This window comes from Phoxinus phoxinus (assembly GCF_949152265.1).
Source record: "Phoxinus phoxinus genome assembly, chromosome: 18".
Taxonomy (NCBI): domain Eukaryota; kingdom Metazoa; phylum Chordata; class Actinopteri; order Cypriniformes; family Leuciscidae; genus Phoxinus; species Phoxinus phoxinus.
The window spans coordinates 27,777,055-27,800,116 of NC_136893.1; the positions used below are offsets into that span (position 1 = coordinate 27,777,055).

At 39.3% G+C, this 23,062-nt stretch overlaps 1 protein-coding gene and 1 long non-coding RNA gene across 5 annotated transcripts; one reads left to right on the top strand and one right to left on the bottom strand.

Moving 5' to 3' along the window:
* Nucleotides 1-3,062, top strand: LOC306985698. Its single transcript, XR_013794842.1, has 3 exons — nucleotides 1-986; nucleotides 1,402-1,651; nucleotides 1,757-3,062. It is a non-coding gene; the product is annotated as an uncharacterized lncRNA (long non-coding RNA).
* On the bottom strand, nucleotides 1,762-22,801 carry nudt3a (nudix (nucleoside diphosphate linked moiety X)-type motif 3a; the record flags this gene model as incomplete). Of its 4 annotated transcripts, none has more annotated exons than XM_079588246.1 (6): nucleotides 22,445-22,781; nucleotides 21,340-21,450; nucleotides 14,477-14,521; nucleotides 10,718-10,802; nucleotides 7,625-7,639; nucleotides 1,773-3,536 (listed from the first exon to the last, which is right to left on the bottom strand). In XM_079588246.1, exons 1-6 carry the CDS (start codon nucleotides 22,541-22,543, stop codon nucleotides 3,379-3,381), a joined length of 513 nt encoding a protein of 170 aa, XP_079444372.1. In that variant the 5' UTR covers nucleotides 22,544-22,781. The 4 variants fall into 4 exon arrangements, with proteins under 4 accessions (XP_079444374.1, XP_079444372.1, XP_079444373.1 ...); XM_079588247.1 differs by having other exon boundaries at nucleotides 3,379-3,536; nucleotides 21,352-21,450; nucleotides 22,445-22,678; XM_079588248.1 differs by lacking the exon at nucleotides 7,625-7,639 and having other exon boundaries at nucleotides 1,762-3,536; nucleotides 22,445-22,801.
* Nucleotides 22,802-23,062: the final 261 nt, after the last annotated feature.

The following is a 23,062-nucleotide window of genomic DNA, read 5'->3' on the forward strand; positions in this document are numbered from 1 at the left end:
GCTTTGTGCTTGCTTTGTATTTACAGTATGCTTTCCTGTCATAACACTGAATGTGTGGTGATTGTGGTTGTGATTGTGGTATGAATGCCTGGGGGAGTGGTTGGGGTGGGTAGGAGGTTTTAAGCTTGTCTTGCAAAAAAAAAAAAAAAAATAGCATAATAAAAAAAAAGCAGCAGTGTTTGTTTTGCTAACTTATCTCAAAATGAATTTTCAGGTAACCTGGAGCTAAGCCGAAGCGCACCTCTTTATTTAAAATGCTGCCTAATTGCTCTTCTCTGAAATGGCTACAAGGTAGAAGTCCTGATTTCTGTTACAAATGATGTGTGTATTATATATTCATGATTTTTTTTGATCCACTTCAAATGTTGACAACTGCACCTGTAATTCATGATATGCATGTAGCATTTTTGTTTTATTAATAGATTGTTGACACAAGTGTTATACAGTCTTGAGTCGAGTTTCTGTCCCCAATATCAGATACAGCAGAGCGATACGGGGCAAACCGTGGGCTTGTTACAAAAGGGGATCGACTGAGGAAAGATTGTAGATTCTTGAAATGATTTTGAATACTTTACACAACAAAAAAAGTCTCTCTCTAAAGACACAAAAATTGAGTAAGTGTAAACACTTTTTCAAATAATGCAGCATTTACAATTCAGGAACAAATCTGGCATTATTTCAGTACGAAGAGTGTTTTGTTCATTGCTTATTCACATTCCACTAATGATTGTAATAAATGTGTAGAGAAAGATCATATTAATCATCATTAGATGGGCATCGCCAGTCTCTGCCACTGCTGCTAAAGGTGCAGTAAATGATTTCTGAGAAACACTTGTAAATCATCAGTAGGGGCGTGTCCACTCATGATGGGGGAGGAGTTAGAGTGAGCCAATCAGCAGTAGGGGCGTGTCCACTCATGATGGGAGGAGTTAGAGTGAGTCAATCAGCAGTAGGGGGCATGTCTACTCATGATGGGAGGAGTTAGAGTGAGCCAATCAGCAATATGGGGCATGTCCACTCATGATGGGAGGAGTTAGAGTGAGCCAATCAGCAGTAGGGGGCATGTCTACTCATGATGGGAGGAGTTAGAGTGAGCCAATCAGCAATATGGGGCATGTCCACTCATGATGGGAGGAGTTAGAGTGAGCCAATCAGCAGTAGGGGGCATGTCTACTCATGATGGGAGGAGTTAGAGTGAGCCAATCAGCAATATGGGACATGCCTACTCATGATGGGAGGAGTTAGAGTGAGCCAATCGGCAATATGGGGCGTGTCCACTCTTGATGGGAGGAGTTAGAGTGAGCCAATCGGCAATACGGGGCGTGTCCACTCTTGATGGGAGGAGTTAGAGTGAGCCAATCAGCAATAGGGGGCGTGCCTACTCATGATGGGAGAAGTTAGTGAGCCAATCAGCAAATGGGGTGTGTTCACTCATGATGGGGGAGGAGTTAAGAGAGCCAATCAGCCGTTTGCTTGGCTTCAGCTATGATAAAGACACACCTACTCATTAATTGCATGTTTTTAGCAGTTTGGGGCTGAACAATAAAGGCAGGGGTATGTGTTTGTTTGGCTTGATTTCAAATAACAACAGTGAAAAATCACATACTGCACCTTTAAATGCGCTGTTGTTGGGCCACAGCTTTTAGTCAGTGTATGAATGGGTGAATGTGAGGCAAAATGTAAAGCGCTTTGGTGGCCATTGGGTCTGTGAAAGCGCTATATAAAATGCAGTCCATTAAATGCAGTCCATTTTAAGTTTACCATTGAAATAAGTGTTTTATACACACATTGGAGGACCAACTTTGGATTGGATTTAGTCAATTAATCTTATTACAAAACAGTATCTTTTTAGCTTTCCAATTAATATTTCAAAAACATACATTGAAATACTGATAAGACTAGTTCACTTGAGACCTAAACAATTCTCATTTGAATTATGTTTGTGAAAAATGTATAAATCAGAAAAAAAAAGAAAGAGAAACAATTTATAATTAGGACAGATGAAATAGTTTAAGACCAAGGCGCTTTTGCCTTTTAAAAATGAAATGACACATTATTAACAGACATCAACAACAAATGAAAAGAGGTCAGTGAATATCCAGTGTCTGAAGAGAAACTACAATCAAGTTGTAAACATTTCAAACAAAATCATCCCCTTACGAGAGGCAATTCATTAGACAGACGACTAACCTTGGCATCAAGTCTTTCGACCATTCACATTATCACACACACACACACAATAGTTAATGAGTGGACAAACAATAATTTGAAATTATTACAACTAAAACTGAAATAACGAGACATTTGTAGCTTGTTGCTATTGTGCTCTGATTACGGGTGCAACCCCCTCAGAAGAGTGAGGATGAACATCAGCAGTCGCTGGAGAGGTCCAGCGTATGAGATTTATGCTAATGATGTCCTGAACGGGCTCATTTCACCTTAACTCAACTTCAGAATCTCTTCTCTCTTCCATACAATCCTGTACCACAACACAACAAGTGCACTCAGTGAGCTGGACATTAAGCCACCTAATTAAATATTTTTTCACTGAAACCGTTTTCACCAGGACATCTAGGATTGCAGACACAGAAAAGTGTCTTTCCTTCAATTTCCATCACGATTTTCTTCAATGGTAAAAGTGGCGGTCTACTTACCACTAAACCCCATCAACATTAGAACATTTTGCAAACGTGTATTTGTAAACCTATCTGCCAGTACCTGCGTTTGTGAGGATTCCCAACATGACTGTGTAATATTGGCTGATTTCAACTCCTTTTGATCAATTTAAGACATGAAACCCATTTTGTTTAGCAGTTTAAAGAACTAAAACTAAATATGAGATTTTACCACCAAACAAACAAACAAACGAACGTTGAATGGCCCCGTCCATCATTGTGACCAAGAAAACATCCACATTCGGTTTAGATCACATCACGAAAGCCTAAGACTCCCCGTATTTTAAGATCATTAATGTGCGACATGCTCATGCAAATAATTCAACCAACTCTATAAAACAGCACATCCAAACACAGCAGAACCAAAGGGCCACAAAACATCATCATTATGAACACTTCTGACAGCTTTCTCTTTAAACACCACTTACTTCAAGACACAATAGTGTAGTTGCATTCAATAAGCCTGACGTCAGGAAATGAGGATCTCATGCAAGTATTCCTTAAAACACAACACAACCTTTCATCTGCAAACGATTCTTGGACTTTTCTCTAATCTCAGACTGTATTCTGTGTCTGAACACTAAAAAGGCTGGTAAAACGCAATCAGATTTCATTCAATGTTGTCATTAATGTGCTGAAATAAAAAACAGTGATAGTGGTTGAGTCGGGTAAGAAAAGGTAGGACACGGGATAATTGTGCAGGTTATCTGATGCCGGAGAGAGAGTTTTGGTTGATGTGGTATGTGCCGTTGCTGGACACACAGTCCTGCTGAAGGGCTTGGAAGTAAGAGGCCTGCACGGGTTTATGAGACTGCAGCACACGCCGGGCATCTTCAGTCTTAAACCACTCCCTCTTCCTGCCTGTGAACAACACACAACACACAGTCTGCATTCACCTTGTGCCCGACTCACTGCGATCAGACACATGTTCACTAATGTGTTTCTAAAATAAATCAATGAATCAATAAATAAATCCAAGTATGCTCACCAGGGTAACATTGGCAAAAACTAAATTGCAAACAGTTACTTCTAAATTAGTGCTGTCAATCGATTAAATACAATTAACTAGATTAATCACAGTGATTTATCACAATTAAAAACAATGAACTAGATTAATCACAGTGATTAATCACGATTAAAAACAATTAACTAGATTAATCACGATTAGAAAACAATTTACTAGATTAATCACTGTGATTAATCACGATTAAAACAATTAACTAGGTTAACCACAGTGATTAATCACGATTAAAAACAATTAACTAGATTAATCAGTGATTAATCACGATTAAAAAACAATGAACTAGATTAATCACTGTGATTAATCACGATTAAAAACAATTGACAAGATTAATCACAGTGATTAATCACAATTAAAAACGATTTACTAAATTAATTACAGTGATTAATCACGATTAAAAACATGTTTTTATAAGATTTCATAATGTAATAATTACAGTTAATCTCCAAATTAATGTAGAAACAACATAAAGACAGTAAATACTTGATTAATGGCATCGTTTTATGAATGAGGGACAGTATCACTGATATTAATACAGCTGTTAATGTCTCATGAAAATGTTTCCCCCCCAATTTTAAACATTAATTATAGTCATTCAACATTACAAGTAGGGCTGTAAACGATTAATCGCATCCAAAATAAAAGTTTGTGTTTACATAATATGTGTGTGTGTTGTGTATAATTATTTTGTATATATAAATACACACACATGCATGTTTGAGAAATATTTGCATTTATATACTGCATATATATTTTTTAATAATTTATATTATATATAAATACAACCATTTTATATATAATTAACCCTTGTGCATTGTTCAAATTCCCATCCTTTCGTTATGTTCGTGGCTGAAAACAGCCACTACTTTAAACTGCTGTAAAAATTGATCAGATAAATATTTTTTTGCCATTTTTTTTGCATAAATCTATTAATCAACCTCAGTCCTGTTCAAAACTACTAAATGTTTTTAAAAAAATCAAGATTTTAACTCTTTAATTGCCAAATTCATAAATTATGTCACTGATTTGGGAGGGAAAAAAACACAAAATTACTTATTTTCAATATAAAATGTGATTGTGGACTGGATTTTTTTTTACCTTTTATCACAGTCTTGGACATGTCAAAGATTAGAAACAACATTGGTTTTGATGCATTGATAGTTTTTGTGCAGCATCAGATTTTAACTTTTTCTCCCTCATTTACTGTTCGTGGCTGTTTTTGCCCCATTGACTTCCATTATAACCACATTTTTTGATTGCAAAGCCATGACACCATAAAATCATGTATTTTTGATTGTTGGTGGTTTTCCCTGTTGGGAAGAGGTAAAATTTGTAATTTTTACTGTTGATAACCAGGTGGCACAATTAACCCTTTATATAGGCCTGTGCAAAAAAAAGCTTAGTTTCTGGCTTTTGCATGGAGTTATATGGAGTATAATAGCATAATAAAGTGTGTGTGTGTGTGTGTGTGTGTGTGTGTGTGTGTGTGTGTGTGTGTGTGTGTGTGTGTGTGTGTGTGTGTGTGAGAGAGAGAGAGAGAGAGAACTTGATGTGTCTGAGAAAATCAAAATATGCACCTCAGCTCTCAGAACTACATGGAGTAAACAAAAACAAAGTAAGTGTATTTATGCATCTGCCTTTTGATGGTGAGGAATGCAGACTAAACAAAAACAAAGCAAGTGGATCTTTATCACATGCATGCAAGCCTGCTGGTCATTTGATGGTGAGAAGAGCAGCAAGCAACATGAGAAAGGGCTTGACTTGCAGTGAAGTTCTAGAGATGATCATGCAGCCGGACCCTCCAGCGAGCTGCAGGATGTATTGTCTTCTCCCTCTGACACCACAGACTCAGGAGAGGCAGATCCTGATTTGGATGTGGCACCCTCATCATCCTCTCTAGCTTCCACTGAAGGCGAGGGGGATTCGGAAGATCCTGGGTCTGGGTGGATTGTGAGAAACGGTGAAGTTTGGTTTTCCACCAACGCGGAGACAACTCCCTTTCTTCAGCCTGCCAGAGGCGTGACTTCATGGCCGACGCGCTATGCCATCGCAAGGGTCCAGAACATTGATTCTGTGTTCAATCTGTTTTTTACGGGCGCCGCACAATGAGAAACTGGACCGGGGTGGACTCCACAGATCTCCGTGCCTACATGGGGCTACTGATTTTGGCCGGCGTCTACAGGTCCAGAGGGGAGTCCACCTGTTGCCTGTGGGATGATCACAGTGGTCGTGCGATTTTTAGAGCCACCATGTCCCTCTCAAGATTCAAGAAATCACCAGAGCTCTGCGTTTTGGAGGTTGGTCATGCTGACAATGAGGTCAATCATCTCGTCGGCCCTGGAGTCACGCCTCTGGCAGGCTGAAGAAAGGGAGTTGTCTCCCCGTTGGTGGAAAACCACACTTCGCCGTTTCTCCCAATCCACCCAGACCCAGGATCTTCCGAATCCCCCTCGCCTTCAGTGGAAGCTAGAGAGGATGATGAGGGTGCCACATCCAAATCAGGATCTGAGTCTCCTGAGTCTGTGGTGTCAGAGGGAGAAGACAATACATCCTGCAGCTCGCTGGAGGGTCCGGCTGCATGATCATCTCTAGAACTTCACTGCAAGTCAAGCCCTTTCTCATGTTGCTTGCTGCTCTTCTCACCATCAAATGACCAGCAGGCTTGCATGCAAGTGTTCCACTTGCTTAGTTTTTGTTTAGTCTGCATTTCTCACCATCAAAAGGCAGATGCATAAATACACTTACTTTGTTTTTGTTTACTCCATGTAGTTCTGAGAGCTGAGGTGCATATTTTGATTTTCTCAGACGCATCAAGGTGAGTTCTCTCACACACACACACACACACACACACACACACTTTATTATGCTATTATACTCCATATAACTCCATGTAAAAGCCAGAAACTAAGCTTTTTTTTGAACAGGCCTATCTAAAGGGTTAATGGTGCCACCTGGTTATCAACAGTAAAAATTACAAATTTTACCTCTTCCCAACAGGGAAAACCACCAACAATCAAAAATGCATGATTTTATGGTGTCATGGCTTTGCAATCAAAAAATGTGGTTATAATGGAAGTCAATGGGGCAAAAACAGCCACGAACAGTAAATGAGGGAGAAAAAGTTAAAATCTGATGCTGCACAAAAACTAACAATGCATCAAAACCAATGTTGTTTCTAATCTTTGACATGTCCAAGACTGTGATAAAAGGTAAAAAAAAATCCAGTCCACAATCACATTTTATATTGAAAATAAGTAATTTTGTGTTTTTTCCCCTCCCAAATCAGTTACATAATTTATGAATTTGGCAATTAAAGAGTTAAAATCTTGATTTTTTTTAAAACATTTAGTAGTTTTGAACAGGACTGAGGTTGATTAATAGATTTATGCAAAAAAAATGGCAAAAAAATATTTATCTGATCAATTTTTACAGCAGTTTAAAGTAGTGGCTGTTTTCAGCCACGAACATAACGAAAGGGTAGTGAATTTGCCCAGAGTGTACTGTTGAGTTTTTGAAAATTTTCAAAGCATTTTCCTAAAATATGTGTAAAAATAAGCTTTGTCACCAAAAATCATTCCATTTGCTGAAACACGGAAAAAGTTATGGCCAAAATAAGACTCAAAAATACCCCATAGTGGCTGAAAACAGCCACAACAGCACATAAGGGTTAACACATTTTTCTTAAATATATATGTGCATGTGTGTGTATTTATAAAATAATTATACACAATACACACATTATGTAAACAAAAACTTTTATTCTGGATGTGATTAATCGTTTACAGCCTTAATTACAAGTGTAACTGAAAGCGATCTTCTTTTGTATTTATTTTTTACATTTATTAGGCTTTACATTTTTTTAACAATTTTTAATTTAAGTAAATGTCAAACAATCCTCACATAAACCCATAATAAATGTCATATTTACCTGTGCCCTTCCAACCTAACAGGTAGAAAATACAGAAATTGAATAAAGTTATCAAATGCACTACATAAAACTATAAATTATATTTAGATGAATCCTTATTAAAGCTACAAAAGTTCTTTAGTGAGGAGCAGTGAGTACTTTGCTTTGATTAGCATTATTGACGGACAGCATTAGTGAGATCTCACAAGCGGCACGTTTTCTCTTTATGTTCATTTAAGACTTTAATTAAGACGTCTCTTATGAGGATGCTCGACAAAACGGGCATCTTGGCATAATTGTGTGTTGTTATTGTTCATTCAAGCGCGAAAGATAACTTGATTCTGGCACGCGTCTTTCTGTGCGTTGTGTGTGTGTAAGGACATTCTCTTTGTCTTGTCGCGCTTGAATAGTTTAAAAGCATTTGCATGAAGAAGAACGTGAACATGTAAAGGTAGGCGAAGGATGACAAAAAACGGATGCTTAAATTTTTTTGATGCGTTAAACTGGAAAAATGTATCACATGCGTTAAAGGAGTAGTTCACTTCAGAATAAAAATGTCCTGATAAGTTTCCTCACCCCCACGTCACCCAATATGTTCATGTCTTTCTTTCTTCAGTGGAAAAGAAATTTGAGGAAAACACTCCAGGATTTTCTCCATATAGTGACTTCACTGGTTATCAACGGTCTGAAGGTCCACATGTGAGTTTCAGTGCAGCTTCAAAGTCTCGACACGATCCCAGCCGAGGAATAAGAGTCTTATTAACCCTTTCACACGTAAGTTTAAAATATTCTAACTGAGTTTTTCAAGGCGACCGTTATTTAGAACCTGTCACTTTATCGTTTCCATGGTGACGCGTCATTGCTTGTCACGTGACACAGCGCAAACACAACACAGCGCTGAATGAATGATGATCTGCTTTTATGTAATTTTCTCTTTTTGATTCAAAATATTCAAAAATATGTTAGATATAGCATGAGAAACAGATATTCCGATTGTCAAATATGTGCATGTGGATGTGTTTGGTTGTTTAAACACTTTTATAACGATCGCGTTAGTTGAGCTGTATGCGCGATGGGCGGCGCCATGTTAGTTTGTGCTGGATTTACAACACGTCAATTCCTCCACTTCTCACGAAATACATGAAAGTAAGTGGCAGGTTAACTGGGAGAAGAATAGGGTAAAATGTAAAGCTACTTACACATTGTGTATCTGATATGAATAAAACATGTCGTCTTATTATAATGGAAAGGATTATTATTGGCGCTTCCATAGACATCTGTGTGTATTTTACAAACTCAAATTCAGTGGTTTGCTAGTACTTATGTGATTTTAAATGCCTGAAACCTAAAATAAACATTATGTGGTTGAAAACACTGAATAGTTGTGATATATGACAAGCGCGAGCACGTCCATCTCTGGCTCAGCGCCAGCCAACGCGCGAAAGCACATTTGAATTTAGCAGTTGATCACGTGATGCGCTGACCGTTCTAATCACACCGGTGTGATCGTACGCTCCAGGGACCAGCCAAGACTGATCACACCGGTGTGATCGTACGCTCCAGGGACCAGCCAAGACTGATCACACCGGTGTGATCGTACGCTCCAGGGACCAGCCAAGACTGATCACACCGGTGTGATCGTACGTGCGAAAGGGTTAAAAGCTTAAATAGCCAAACGATTGGTAATTTTCAAAAAAAAAAAATTAACATTTATATACTTTCATTACGTGATCACGCTGAAAAAATCACGTTTGTAGGGCGAAAAACTCATCTCATTTTCTCCTCCAACTTCAACATTGCTTTACCTTTTTTGTAAATAGCATTTCACTTTGTCTTTGCACGTTCACTTTGTAAACAATGGGTCGGTTCTTCTGCCTATGTGACCTTTCAGCGTGATCACGTAATGTGTGTCGCATCACAGAGCTAGTGCAAGATGAGCACTTGTGGTTAAAAAGTATATAAATGTTTATTTTCTTCAGAAAATGGCCGCTGGTTTGTCTAGATAAGACTCTTATTCCTCGGCTGGGATCGTGTCGAGACTTTGAAGCTGCACTGAAACTCACATGTGGACCTTGAGACCGTTGAACCCCGTCGAAGTCACTATATGGAGAAAATCCTGGTGTGTTTTCCTCAAAAACCTTCATTTCGACTCAATATTCAGATTATTTTATTTAATGCCATGTCAGCATTCAAAGCTATTTTTACAAAAATACAAATATCAACAAAAACAGCAAGTCTTTATACAAGATTTTTAAAATTAACATATGATAAAAAATCCAAAACCTTTTCAGGCATAATCTCATTAAATATGTCCTTAAGTGAAGTAACTTCATAAAAGAGCCTTCTGCTTGTATTAAGTCCAGGACAATACAATAAAATAAGTTTGACAGATAAGGGAATTTTATTTGGACTGAAGAAAGAAAGACATGAACATCTTAAATTATCAGGACATTTTAATTCTGAAGTGAACTAATCCTTTAAAGTTGACAGCACTAATCTAAATTCAACCTAAATAAAGTTGCTGCCACTTTAACTAAATTATATAACTACAGTTTTGACAAACAAGAGCAGATTTCTTAGCCTGGGAAAACCCAGACCCTCTCAGTTGTAACTGAGTAAGGGTCTGGCAAAGCTCCATAGACAATTCATTTCCACAGGGGCGTCACCAACGGACGTCGGAAAGATCTAAAACCAATCAGAGCGATGAATGACATGACGTATGCAGAGCGACGGAGAAACATCTCGAGACTCTCAGCAATTCTCTGTTTGTGTTAACGAAAATGACAATTTTAAATCGCTTGAAACAGACGCGATAGCTGATTCGAACGAGTGATGTTGTGATGTTCCACGGCGGCATCCATCTTTGTAATGTACAAAATCTGCGTCACCGTCTCTGCTCTGTCGTCATCGTGTAAAACGTTTCTGATTGGTGCCGCGATTTCGGCGGATTGGAAATGGGTTTCAATGGGCTCTTTGCCAGACCCACTTGCAGAGCAAATCTAAATTTGCCGGAAGTGGTCTGGGTTTTCCCAGGCTACAGATTTCTGGGATTCTACTGGAAACCCAGCATGACTGTGGCACAAGCTAACCTACTAGTTTTTCTCAAAATCTTACCAATATTCACAGAGTCCTCCCAGTCCTCCATAACCTCAGTTACGATGAGAACGTAGACGTACGTTCTGTGCTTTCTGTCTCGGTTCTGTGAAGAAAAACTCATTTCAACACAAGTTTCCGCCTCTCAGACAATACTACAATCACAAGGATCACATGCAACAGTGCAAAATTAGGGCTTCAACTACTGTTTGATAATCAATTTATCTGGTCATTCATTCTTTGATTCACAGGGCTCCAGACTGCGACCAAAATTTGAGAGTGTGCGACTGAATTTTACATCCAGTCGCACATGTGCGACCAGTAATTTTTTACACGTTAAACGTGGAAGGGGCTTATCAATGAATCCGAAATGTGTGGCAGGCCAATGAGTGCGAGAAGAATAGGGAATGGCCCCTGTAAGTGGCTAATGTGTGGAGGGGGAGGGCCCTAGAGATAACCGAGCGCGCGTCTGTGGGAAGGAGACGGAGACAAATATCACAGCCTGCTATGAGCGTCTGAGCAACGAGCAAGCGAACTATTGACTCGTTCTTCCGACCTCCGGCTACTGTGCCAGTTAAATTCACTTTCTGGCTTACCAAATAATACATTACAACAGCGATAATCAAAACGATTACTCTTTGTAAACATTGTTCAATGCAAGTGCCAAATGCTGGAACATGACCTGTCATTTACGCCGTCATCACCCGGGAGTTGATAGCGCACGAGCGCCGGCGAGACCTGAACTGCAGACGTTCCCATCGGTGTTTAAACTAAACTCATTTATGTTTTGCCAATGTAAACATTCAAGAGCAAGACGTGAAAGAGAACTCGCATCTAGGTTTGTGCGCGAAACCGTGAACCTAAAACCGTGATACAAACTGAACCGTGAGCTATTTGAAACGTTGCAGCCCTAGTACAGTGTCACAGTCTGATGATGATTCGGAGTGAGAGGTTTTAGTGGCGAAAGAGGCCGAACCCACTATTTTCGGGAAGACTGGCTGAGGTAGTGCTGTAAGGAGACGAATTCCATTAACTGCGTATGTTGCAGTCGCTACCCCATAACTGCGGGGAACACGAAGTTTGCCGACAGTGCAGGAACTTCACAGTTTAAACACAATATTTAAACACAATCTTAGCCTCAAGCATAGAGTATGCCGTGACATGTTAATAAATCAACTGCCGGTTGCTTTTAGAAGACAAGAGGCTGTAACGTTAAATCAGAGCGCAAAGGCATTGTAATTTCTGCATCTATTATTAAGTATTTATTAGTAATACACTGGAAATTAGTAGAAATGTGAATATTTGGTTAGTATGTTGATTTACGGTGTGTGCTCCTAAATTTTCTTGTTGTGCCCCTAAAATTTTCAGTTGGGGGCCACTGTGCTCCTAGTGAAAAAAGTTAGTCTGGAGCCCTGATTCATCAGATGAAAAACCCAATAATTACAAATTATTAAAAAATATAGTATAGTCATCCCTGATTGGTCTTAACCCCAGTGACGGGTAGGTTTTGGGGCGGGGTTAGGGGTAGGCCATCGTATGATTGGTCTTAACCCCAGTGACGGGTAGGTTTAGGGGTGGGGTTAGGGGTTGGCCATCGTATGATTGGTCTTAACCCCAGTGACGGTAGGTTTAGGGGCGGGGTTAGGGGTAGGCCATCGTGTGATTGGTCTTAACCCCAGTGACGGGTAGGTTTAGGGGCGGGGTTAGGGGTAGGCCATCGTATGATTGGTCTTAACCCCAGTGACGGGTAGGTTTAGGGGCGGGGTTAGGGGTAGGCCATCGTATGATTGGTCTTAACCCCAGTGACGGGTAGGTTTAGGGGCGGGGTTAGGGGTAGGCCATCGTGTGATTGGTCTTAACCCCAGTGATGGGTAGGTTTAGGGGCGGGGTTAGGGGTAGGCCATCGTGCGATTGGTCTTAACCCCAGTGATGGGTAGGTTTAGGGGCGGGGTTAGGGGTAGGCCATCGTGTGATTGGTCTTAACCCCAGTGACGGGTAGGTTTAGGGGCGGGGTTAGGGGTAGGCCATCGTATGATTGGTCTTAACCCCAGTGTCGGGTAGGTTTAGGGGCGGGGTTAGGGGTAGGCCATCGTATGATTGGTCTTAACCCCAGTGACGGGTAGGTTTAGGGGCGGGGTTAGGGGTAGGCCATCGTATGATTGGTCTTAACCCCAGTGACGGGTAGGTTTAGGGGCAGGGTTAGGGGTAGGCCATCGTATGATTGGTCTTAACCCCAGTGACGGGTAGGTTTAGGGGCGGGGTTAGGGGTAGGCCATCGTATGATTGGTCTTAACCCTAGTGACGGGTAGGTTTAGGGGCGGGGTTAGGGGTAGGCCATCGTATGATTGGTCTTAACCCCAGTGACGGGTAGGTTTAGGGGCGGGGTTAGGGGTAGGCCATCGTATGATTGGTCTTAACCCCAGTGACGGGTAGGGGCGGGGTTAGGGGTTGGCCATCGTATGATTGGTCTTAACCCCAGTGACGGGTAGGTTTAGGGGTGGGGTTAGGGGTTGGCCATCGTGTGATTGGTCTTAACCCCAGTGACGGGTAGGTTTAGGGGCGGGGTTAGGGGTAGGCCATCGTATGATTGGTCTTAACCCCAGTGACGGGTAGGTTTAGGGGCGGGGTTAGGGGTAGGCCATCGTATGATTGGTCTTAACCCCAGTGACGGGTAGGTTTAGGGGCGGGGTTAGGGGTAGGCCATCGTATGATTGGTCTTAACCCCAGTGACGGGTAGATTTGGGGGCGGGGTTAGGGGTAGGCCATCATATGATTGGTCTTAACCCCAGTGACGGGTAGGTTTAGGGGCGGGGTTAGGGGTAGGCCATCGTATGATTGGTCTTAACCCCAGTGACGGGTAGGTTTAGGGGTGGGGTTAGGGGTTGGCCATCGTATGATTGGTCTTAACCCCAGTGACGGGTAGGTTTAGGGGCGGGGTTAGGGGTTGGCCATCGTATGATTGGTCTTAACCCCAGTGACTGGGTAGGTTTAGGGGTGGGGTTAGGGGTAGGCCATCATATGATTGGTCTTAACCCCAGTGACGGGTAGGCCATTGTGTGGTACGGATAGCCGTATAGTACCAAAATATATAATATTATAATTTAAAAACAAAAAAAAAGTATATATTTTTTTCTTTATGCCACATCCTGCCCAATGGTGTCCTTGTCCTTCAAACAATGAGCAATTTGCAAAAACCATACATTCAAAACTCAAATATCAATTACAATTGCTTACCAATTTAAAGCAGGACTTAAAATAACTTAAATTATGAACAAAACAAAAGCTAGACTGCATGTAACGAGAAGCAACACACACACCGATCGAAACACAGTTATATACTCGATTAAAATAGCACTTTTACAGTTACTGCTATCATATAAACACTAGTGCTTGTTTTACGTGTAGAATTTGAAACCTACATTTTATGTCTATGTACTGTGTGACTTTCTATACACAGAAATCAGTAATAAATCAGCACTACTGTAAATAACCACACGCGGCTGATGGATGTTTACCATTCAAAGCATGCAGACATGATTAATCGATCATCAAATCTGCTGTTGATTATTTCCATTATCGATTAGTTATTAAATAAAATAAAAATCTATAATGCTGCAACATTATTATCGTCATTTTTTACTTCAAAAACTTTACTAAATAATTACTACTAATCTCAAAACGTTATTCCTGTAGAATGCCTTCTATGAGATTATTCTCAAAACATGACTTGGCGTGGTGACAATTTGTTTTTGGCTGTTGTTCACATCAGAAAATGCTCACCTCAAAAACGCCGAGCAATCTTCCTAACGTGCCCTTGACTCCGGCCTGTGGGAGAGAACATGCGGAGTGAGACACGGGCGTTCAGCACAGGGTATAGCACTGCAATATAAGGCTTTTTAAGACCTGGATGAACTCACATTAATACTGTACATTAGAGGTGTGCGGTATTGAAAAGAAAATTATATCTTGATATTTTCAAAGATTTTGTTGATAACAATAATTAGATGATATTTCGCCATGTGTGTTTTGTGCGGGTACGGTGGCTGGTTTAGGCCAGTTGTGGACGGCTGACTCATGAAGACATTCATATTCTCTATGTGATGGTCAGTTCACAGCAGTGACGCTGTGTTAAAGTGATTTCCAGGGGTATTTTATCTATATAAGGGCTTTTTTTACCTTGTTAGATGTATGCATCACCTTTTATATCAAATTCTAACATTCAAACTAAATTATGTTAAGTAATAACACAGAATAGGGCTGTTACCAATCAAATGAAAGCATCAACAAAATCCAGCTTTGCAGTGCATAAGTGGCATTCATATATTTACACTGCATTTACAATTAGTCTGCATGAATCTAATTCAATATTTAAATATGAAATGATTACAGATTTTTAATTAACAGGCACTTTAAATATGAAACTGAAACTGCCAGTATGTGGCGGCGCTGGCAAGTCAGTGAGTCGTTCATTCAACCGGTTCGTTCACACGGCTGATTTATTCAGGAACGAAGCAAGTTCAAAGGATCATTCAATCAATAATTAAACGGATTCGTTCAAAACACGGATTCGGTCAGTAAAGAAAATCATTTCTGTTGTTGCTCGGAGACTCGGTTCTGCTGGGGTTTCATTTTGAAAGTTTTGTTGGCGAAAAAAATTTAAAACAATATTGTGTCTAAAATGTAACTCACAATGTTAACATTTCACTGTTGTATAAAATAAATATCACATTTGCAATTTTGCATTTGAAAACGGCACTCTTGCTCGTGTAATATTGTATAACTACATCATATGATATAACTAAGACAAAAACTAATTGTTATATATATATATATATATATATAGGGGTTGTCAATCGATTACCGGTACATTTTTTTATCGCAATTAATCGCATGATTGTCGCGATTAATCACACATTTTTTATTTGTTCTAAATGTACCTTAAATTGATACTTAGAGATAGAGACTCAACATAGAGCATGAAGACGAGACATGTTTCAAAGGTCATGGATGTTTTTCAAAGAACTTGTTCATGTCTATTAGACACATGAAGAAAGAGCAAAGAAACACCAGGTTCCCATTACTTCTCTTTCTTTGCACTGATCAATTTACTAAAGCAAACATGACAGGGCAGCTCTTCTGAAAATGCTGAATGTACATTTATTATTACATTAGTTTGTCTCTCTCTGTGCCCATTGTGATGAAGCTCAATTCTCAATAAAACTATTTTAATTAGTATATTTGACTGTTTCTGTTGTCAAACAACGGAATGAATATGAAATAGTGACTGAAACGCGACTCATTAAGACATAACCAGCTCTCCCATCCAAGATGTTAATCTGTACAAAAAAACCTGATAATCGAGCCGTCGTTTGATGAAATCAAATACATGACACCGTGTCCTAACTACACGCGACGCCGCGACACGCGATAAAAGGTATCTTTTCCATGTTAATCAGAGTTTTTGTCCTAACCAGACGCGACGGCGACACGCAAAGTTTCTAATTTAGAAACGGTTCCTATTTCTGCGACTGAGAGATCTCATTGATTGATAAACTGATTGTCATATGAAGAAATTACACTGGTTATGAGTACACATTATTTATTTTTAGTTAAAGGGCACCTATTATGGAATTTTGAAATTTACCTTTCATGTAGTGTGTAACATAGATCTAAGTGAACAAAAACATCCTGCAAAGTTTGAAATATGAAAGTGCACCGTATATAAAGTTATTGTCTTTCAAAAATGAGAGTCGACTCTGAGTCATTTTTATGAATCGTTAGAAGACCGAAGCTTTTTCTTTGACTAGATGACGTCAACTTGTCAAGTTATTTGAATACGATACGCCCACTTATTGCGCTCCAAGGCCAGCAGGAAAACATCATGGCGACGAGACGCTGTGTTCTGAAGTGCGGCTCAAAAGACAACTTTTTTCATCTGCCCAAGGAGGAGCATTTGAAGACTAGTGGCTACAATTCACTATACCACAGAAGTATAGTCCGAGCCTTGTGCTTTGTTCGCGTCATTTTGAAGACGATTGCTTTTTTAAATGCAATCAAACTTGGATTCGCTGATATTGAAGGAAGGTTCAGTTCCAAGTGTATTTGCATCAGCTTCCTCCTCTGTATCACAACCTGTAAGTGTTATTAATAATTGTTGCTTTTATGTTTTATGTAGCATGCTTAATAATTATTTTGTTTGTTGTGTAAGCACCGTTTAGCTTCTAGGTCTTCAATGACAATTGTATTGAGATATGTGAAGTGTTTGTCGTTGTTTTCGGAGTTGTCTAAAGAATAGAATAATACCTCGTAGTAACGTAACTGCATTTTTTTTTTTTGTAAAAACGTTATGTTTATGCATCGGACTAACGCAAACAAAGACTGATTGTGCTTTTACAATATGAACTCTGGGCTATGCTCGCTAACATAACATTAAATTATTTATCTTATTTTTCGTTTTTTACTACAAACTATAAAGCAGTGGACTATAATCATTATTATAATACAATTTAATTGATAAAAGCATCATTGTACTCCGTTTTAAAAATAAGTATTATCTCTATAAACACTGCTGGGTCATCTGACCAATCAACGCAGATTAGCGTCGCGCAAAGGAGGGGTTTGAAAAACGAGTCGTTGAACGATTCATTTGGGAGTCGGTGAGCAAATCAGGTAAAAATAAATGCATATTATACGAAAACAAAAGTGTTTTTTGTCATTGCATGCATGTAAAACTGTTGTTGGGGACTCCCTAAACAACATTAGGAACATTTTAAATGTCATAATAGGTGCCCTTTAAAAATAGGTCACTGTGCCACAAGCGATAATGGATAATTTACCTCAGATTTTGAAAGCATATAATATAGCGTTCAAACTGAATTCTATGCAAACATACAACTGTACTTCATAACAAAATTAGTCAATGAGTATATTTTGTTAATGTTTTGATTTTTAATAATGTTATTTCTTGATTTGATTATGTCCTTACCCATTTCCAATGCGAGTGCGGGCCAGCAGTGCGCTTTCACAGAGAGACTCCGCCCACACGCTGTTCTGAATGGCTGTGATTTTTGATTGACGTGTGGCGTCTCACAGTCGCGTCTAGTGTGGACAGACACACTTGCTGTCGCTGGAATTTTATCGCGTCGCGTGTAGTTAGGACACGGTGATAAAGACAATATCTGTGCTGTGATTTCGGCAATACTGGCATGTAAAATAAGAGAAGCAACATAATATCTGTGTTTAACTGAATTAAAGCGCTGCTCCTCTCTACTAGAGAGAGAGAGAGAGAGAGAGAGAGAGAGAGAGAGAGAGAGAGAGAGAGAGAGAGAGAGAGAGAGAGACCGGCGATTCTCAGAAACTAAATAAGGTTTGGGCACTTTTTTTTGAAGATAAAAAAAAAAGAAAAAAAAAAAAAAAAAGAAAGAAAAATCGCTAAAGGGGTCTACAATGTCGCTAAGTTGCCAACACTGTGTATCTCCATTTCTCCAACTAGTGGTTGGGCCACGCCACGGGTCAAACAGAAAATATGCGCTGCGTTAAAAAAAATAGTGCCATTAATATGACTTTGCGTTAACGCGTTATTAACTTCGACAGCACTAATATATATATATATATATATATATAGAATATAACTGCTTACATCACATCACATCACACAGTGAACACGTGAGTGACAAACTCGATCGTTCACACACCGTTAAAACATATAAAACAAATAATGGCGATATCATCATAGACGCTATATATCGCACACCCATACGCACAAACAATGAACTTACGATCGAACTCACATTTACCCACTTCTTCCCTTCACTCTCCCTTTCGCGGGCAGGAGACAGACGTACTGTCGTAAATGTCGTGAGTTGTCACGTGAAAAAGCAAATCCACAAAGAAATAATAATAAAAATAATATGTATGCTAATTAGATCATTTTAATTTGGTAAAGGATTTAGATATGTCCAAGTCATAGTGTCATCTAAAATATAAGATCTCTCATAAGTAAAAAATAGACCTTTTAAGGCCTAAATCTGATTTAATACATTTTAAGACTTACAGACCTCGGTAACACTTTATTTTACGGTGCCCGTGATACAGAGTAACTACATAATTAAGTACTTAGTAGTAGATGTTGTAATAACATGTAACTACATGTACTTAACATGTAATTAAGTTATGGAACAGCCTGTACTTACACATTGTAATTACACACATGTAATAGGCAGCTACTGTTACACATATGTAACAAGCCGGGTCAGTTACATATGTGTTACCAACTTGGTACAATGTAATTATATAAGAAAGTACTTAGTACTACACAATGTAACAAAAAGTGTATCAAGACTGTACTTAAGTGTACTTCATGTGTATCTACATACCTTATCCATCTGTACTGTAGTTTGGATTAACTCACTAGTTCACAGCATAAATACATGTAGTAGCTTCCTAATTACATTGAAATTACATAATATTACACAGGGATACGCTACGTAAAATAAAGTGTATCAAGACTGTACTTAAGTGTACCTCATGTGTACAGATGGATAAGGTATGTAGATACACATGAGGTACACTTAAGTACAGTCTTGATACACTTTATTTTACGTAGCGTATCCCTGTGTAATATTATGTAATTTCAATGTAATTAGGAAGCTACTACATGTATTTATGCTGTGAACTAGTGAGTTAATCCAAACTACAGTACAGATGGATAAGGTATGTAGATACACATGAGGTACACTTAAGTACAGTCTTGATACACTTTATTTTACGTAGCGTATCCCTGTGTAATATTATGTAATTTCAATGTAATTAGGAAACTACTACATGTATTTATGCTGTGAACTAGTGAGTTAATTCGAACTAAAGTACAGATCTGAATCCCCCGGTTACACTAACAGCTTTGTAACAGACTTTGACCATTACATAGGCGTAACAGCCCATGTTACCCCTGCAGGCTTTTTCACACCTTAGTAAAATATTTAAGCACTTTTTGTTACATTGTGTAGTACTAAGTACTTTCTTATATAATTACATTGTACCAAGTCGGTAACACATATGTAACTGACCCGGCTTGTTACATATGTGTAACAGTAGCTGCCTATTACATGTGCGTAATTACAATGTGTAAGTACAGGCTGTTCCATAACTTAATTACATGTTAAGTACATGTAGTTACATGTTATTACAACATCTACTACTAAGTACTTAATTATGTAATTACTCTGTATCACGGGCACCGTAAAATAAAGTGTTACCCAGACCTCTTAACAGACACAAAATGCAATTAAAATGTCTGTTCATGAACAGGGTCCTTACATGACAACAACATGCGTTTAGCAACTTATCCATTGTTTAAATTCACCTAAATAGTGTTTTAGAGACGGCTAGCTGTAGTCTCGCGCTGAAGTCCCGTGGGAACTCGCGTTGTAGCGGGGAATAGGTAAAAGTGTGCAGGTGGAGGAGCGTCATGTGTGTGAAGAGTGATGATCGGAGTTGCTCACAAGTGAAGAAGAAATGGTTCGTAACGTAACTATGGAGAATATAGAAGATTTTGAACACATGGAAGAGGCTTTTGAGTTTGATGGTCATCCTTATTTATTCGAAGCCGAGTATTCAGACGAAGAACTAGCCTCACACTCTTCACACACACGACGCTCCTCCACCTGCACACTTCTATTTACCTTTTCCGGCTACAACGGGAGTTCCCACGGGACTTCAGCGCGAGACTCACTAAGGTATAACGATCAAGATTAACTTAAAAATTGCCCGGAGTTCTCCTTTAATTCATCTAAATCACTGTACCATATTAAAATATAGAACAAAAACAAAACAGATTTGGCCCTATATGTTCTGCAAATACTGTAGCAAACAAAAGAGCTCGTCAAGTAGACGTAAGATGATTTGTGTTTGTGGCTCTGAGTAATCCTCACATGTGGAGCAATTCCTATTATTCGACTAAGCTTGGAAAACTGCATGACTAACGATGCAGACGTACAGTCAGGGAAACTGTAAGAAAGGAATAGAGCATTAAACCGGTAATACTTACAGTGAAGTTCACTCAGCAAACATTAGCTAATGCACTGGGCATCATGAGGAAGTATGAGGAAGAATACTTTTACGGCATTTATTAATCTTTTTTGTATCCAATTAAAGGTGGAGTATGTGATTTGCAAAACGGCCGGTAGATTTTGAAAGGTCCTACCTTCTTTCCTTTGACTCCACCCATTCAAAGAACATGGACCAATCAATGGTACGACCGATTGATTGACACACTTACTGTCCAATGATTCTAGGTGGTCTTGGAAATGATTGGCTGGTGTTTTTTGAGTCCTGCCTGCTCCACAGATGATTAAATTGCTTAATTTTTATTTCAGTGCTTCTAACTCAGTGGCTGTAAGTGGGTTAGGAATAGGATTTTAAGTGATTTTGAAAAAATGTCCAAAAAAAAGAATTACATACCCCACCTTTAATTTCCGTTGTATAAATAAAAACATTATGCATAATGAACAGACATGCATTAACATTACACAATTTTGTACATTCTGGCTTGTAAAGTGATTTAGTGCGACCCTTGAACTGATTCTGCTTGATGTCACATGAGTCCGTCACCGCAGTAATGAGTGTGTCACAGAAGGAGAGCCCACCTCTTCACACACCTCCCTGACAGCAGCGGCTCCGGGCTCCTCCTCCGGCTCCATCCCTCCTCCGGGGACGATCCAGCGGTCGGGGTGACTGCTGCTGCTCACCAACAGCACCTGACACACACACACACACACACACACACACGCACACGTCAGAGCGCTGCAGAGGAGACATGCGGATCAATGATCTGCCACACAACCTTATCTCTCCCTCCTCCTCCTCATATCCTGGTTTAATGTGCGGAGACAACTTTAAAGTCAAGATGCAACGATTCATAACTCGTTTTACTTCTAACATATGCTGTGTTTCAGATTTTAAGTGCTTTAGCCGAACAAAATCACTGATACGGATATAGTGAGGGTGAAGCATTTAAAGGCTATGGAAAAGTAAATGAATACTGACAAATTAATTAATAAACTGATAGTGACAACTGACAACAAACAGTGCGCTTGTTGAACTCTGGAATATTTTAACATGGCAAATAAACACTAAATGTTATATATATAATTGTATTGAATACTGTTACTACTTGAGATACTTTTGAGATTGTTAAATTACTCCAGCTGTGCTTTCCTGGTATTAGCCAACATGGTCATAAAAATAGGCTGTGGTCATAATAAAAACACAGCTATGGCAGTACTAAGGTACAATATTCATATATTAATAATTCTATTGTACTGATTTATAATCATACACCAGTGTATTTGATATTTACATAGTTTAAAACGCATGAGATTAACCACATGCAGATTTAAACCCACTTTTTAAACCCACAGAAGTTAAACCCACTTTTTAGCAACACTTTGAGGGAGATATAATATCACAGTAATTTGTGTTTACAGTAGTAACAAAAACCGTATCATATTGACAGAAATTATAGTAGCGTTAACCACGGTAAGTTTTACTACAGAAATAACGTTACTTTATCGAAAACAAAACAGATTTGAGCAGATATCGTTCTGTGGTCGTACTACAATACACACATCCATCATACACACACGTACAACTCTACTTCTAACACTGCTAAATGTATACGCTGATTATATTTAGAGTTAAAGTATGTTTTAAAGTAAAAATAAAGCCGCAGTGATTGCTGGCGTGCGTCACCTCCTCCTCGCGCTCGCTCCTGAAGCACAGGCAGGCCGCGCGCTTTTTATAGCCGTCTCTGTCATACGTGCGCGTCTGGTTGGACTTGAGCTTTATCATCGCGCTGAACTGGTGAAAGTCCTTAACTCCTGTCAGCTCTGCGCCTCTCAATGCAGTCCCGCAGCCACAAACCCCTCTAAAGACCCTCTGCTAACACGAATATTCCCTCCGTCGCTTCATTTTGTGAGTCTTGTGAGCTGGTGTCGTCGCACAGACGCCATTACTCTGAGCTCTGCGTAAACTGCGTAGCATGAGCACAACCCCGAAGCGCGTTTCCTGTTTGTGAATATGATGTTGCGCAGTAGAGTAGAGCGCACTGATACACACTACCGTAATGTCACGGTTATTTTTTTTTAATATTTTATTATTTTGTTATTTATTTATTGTTATTATATAATTGTGACAGGAATCTATTATCTTTATAACTTGAAAGCTCACTGAAACCTTTGTGAAATCTCTAAAATAAAGAGTCAGGGGGCGGCCCGCGCTTTTCAGCCTATCAGAGAACGCAGTTTGCTTGTCAATCACTATGGGCGTTTGGAATTGCTGACATCAGATTGGCTGGCATGTCTTTGGTAG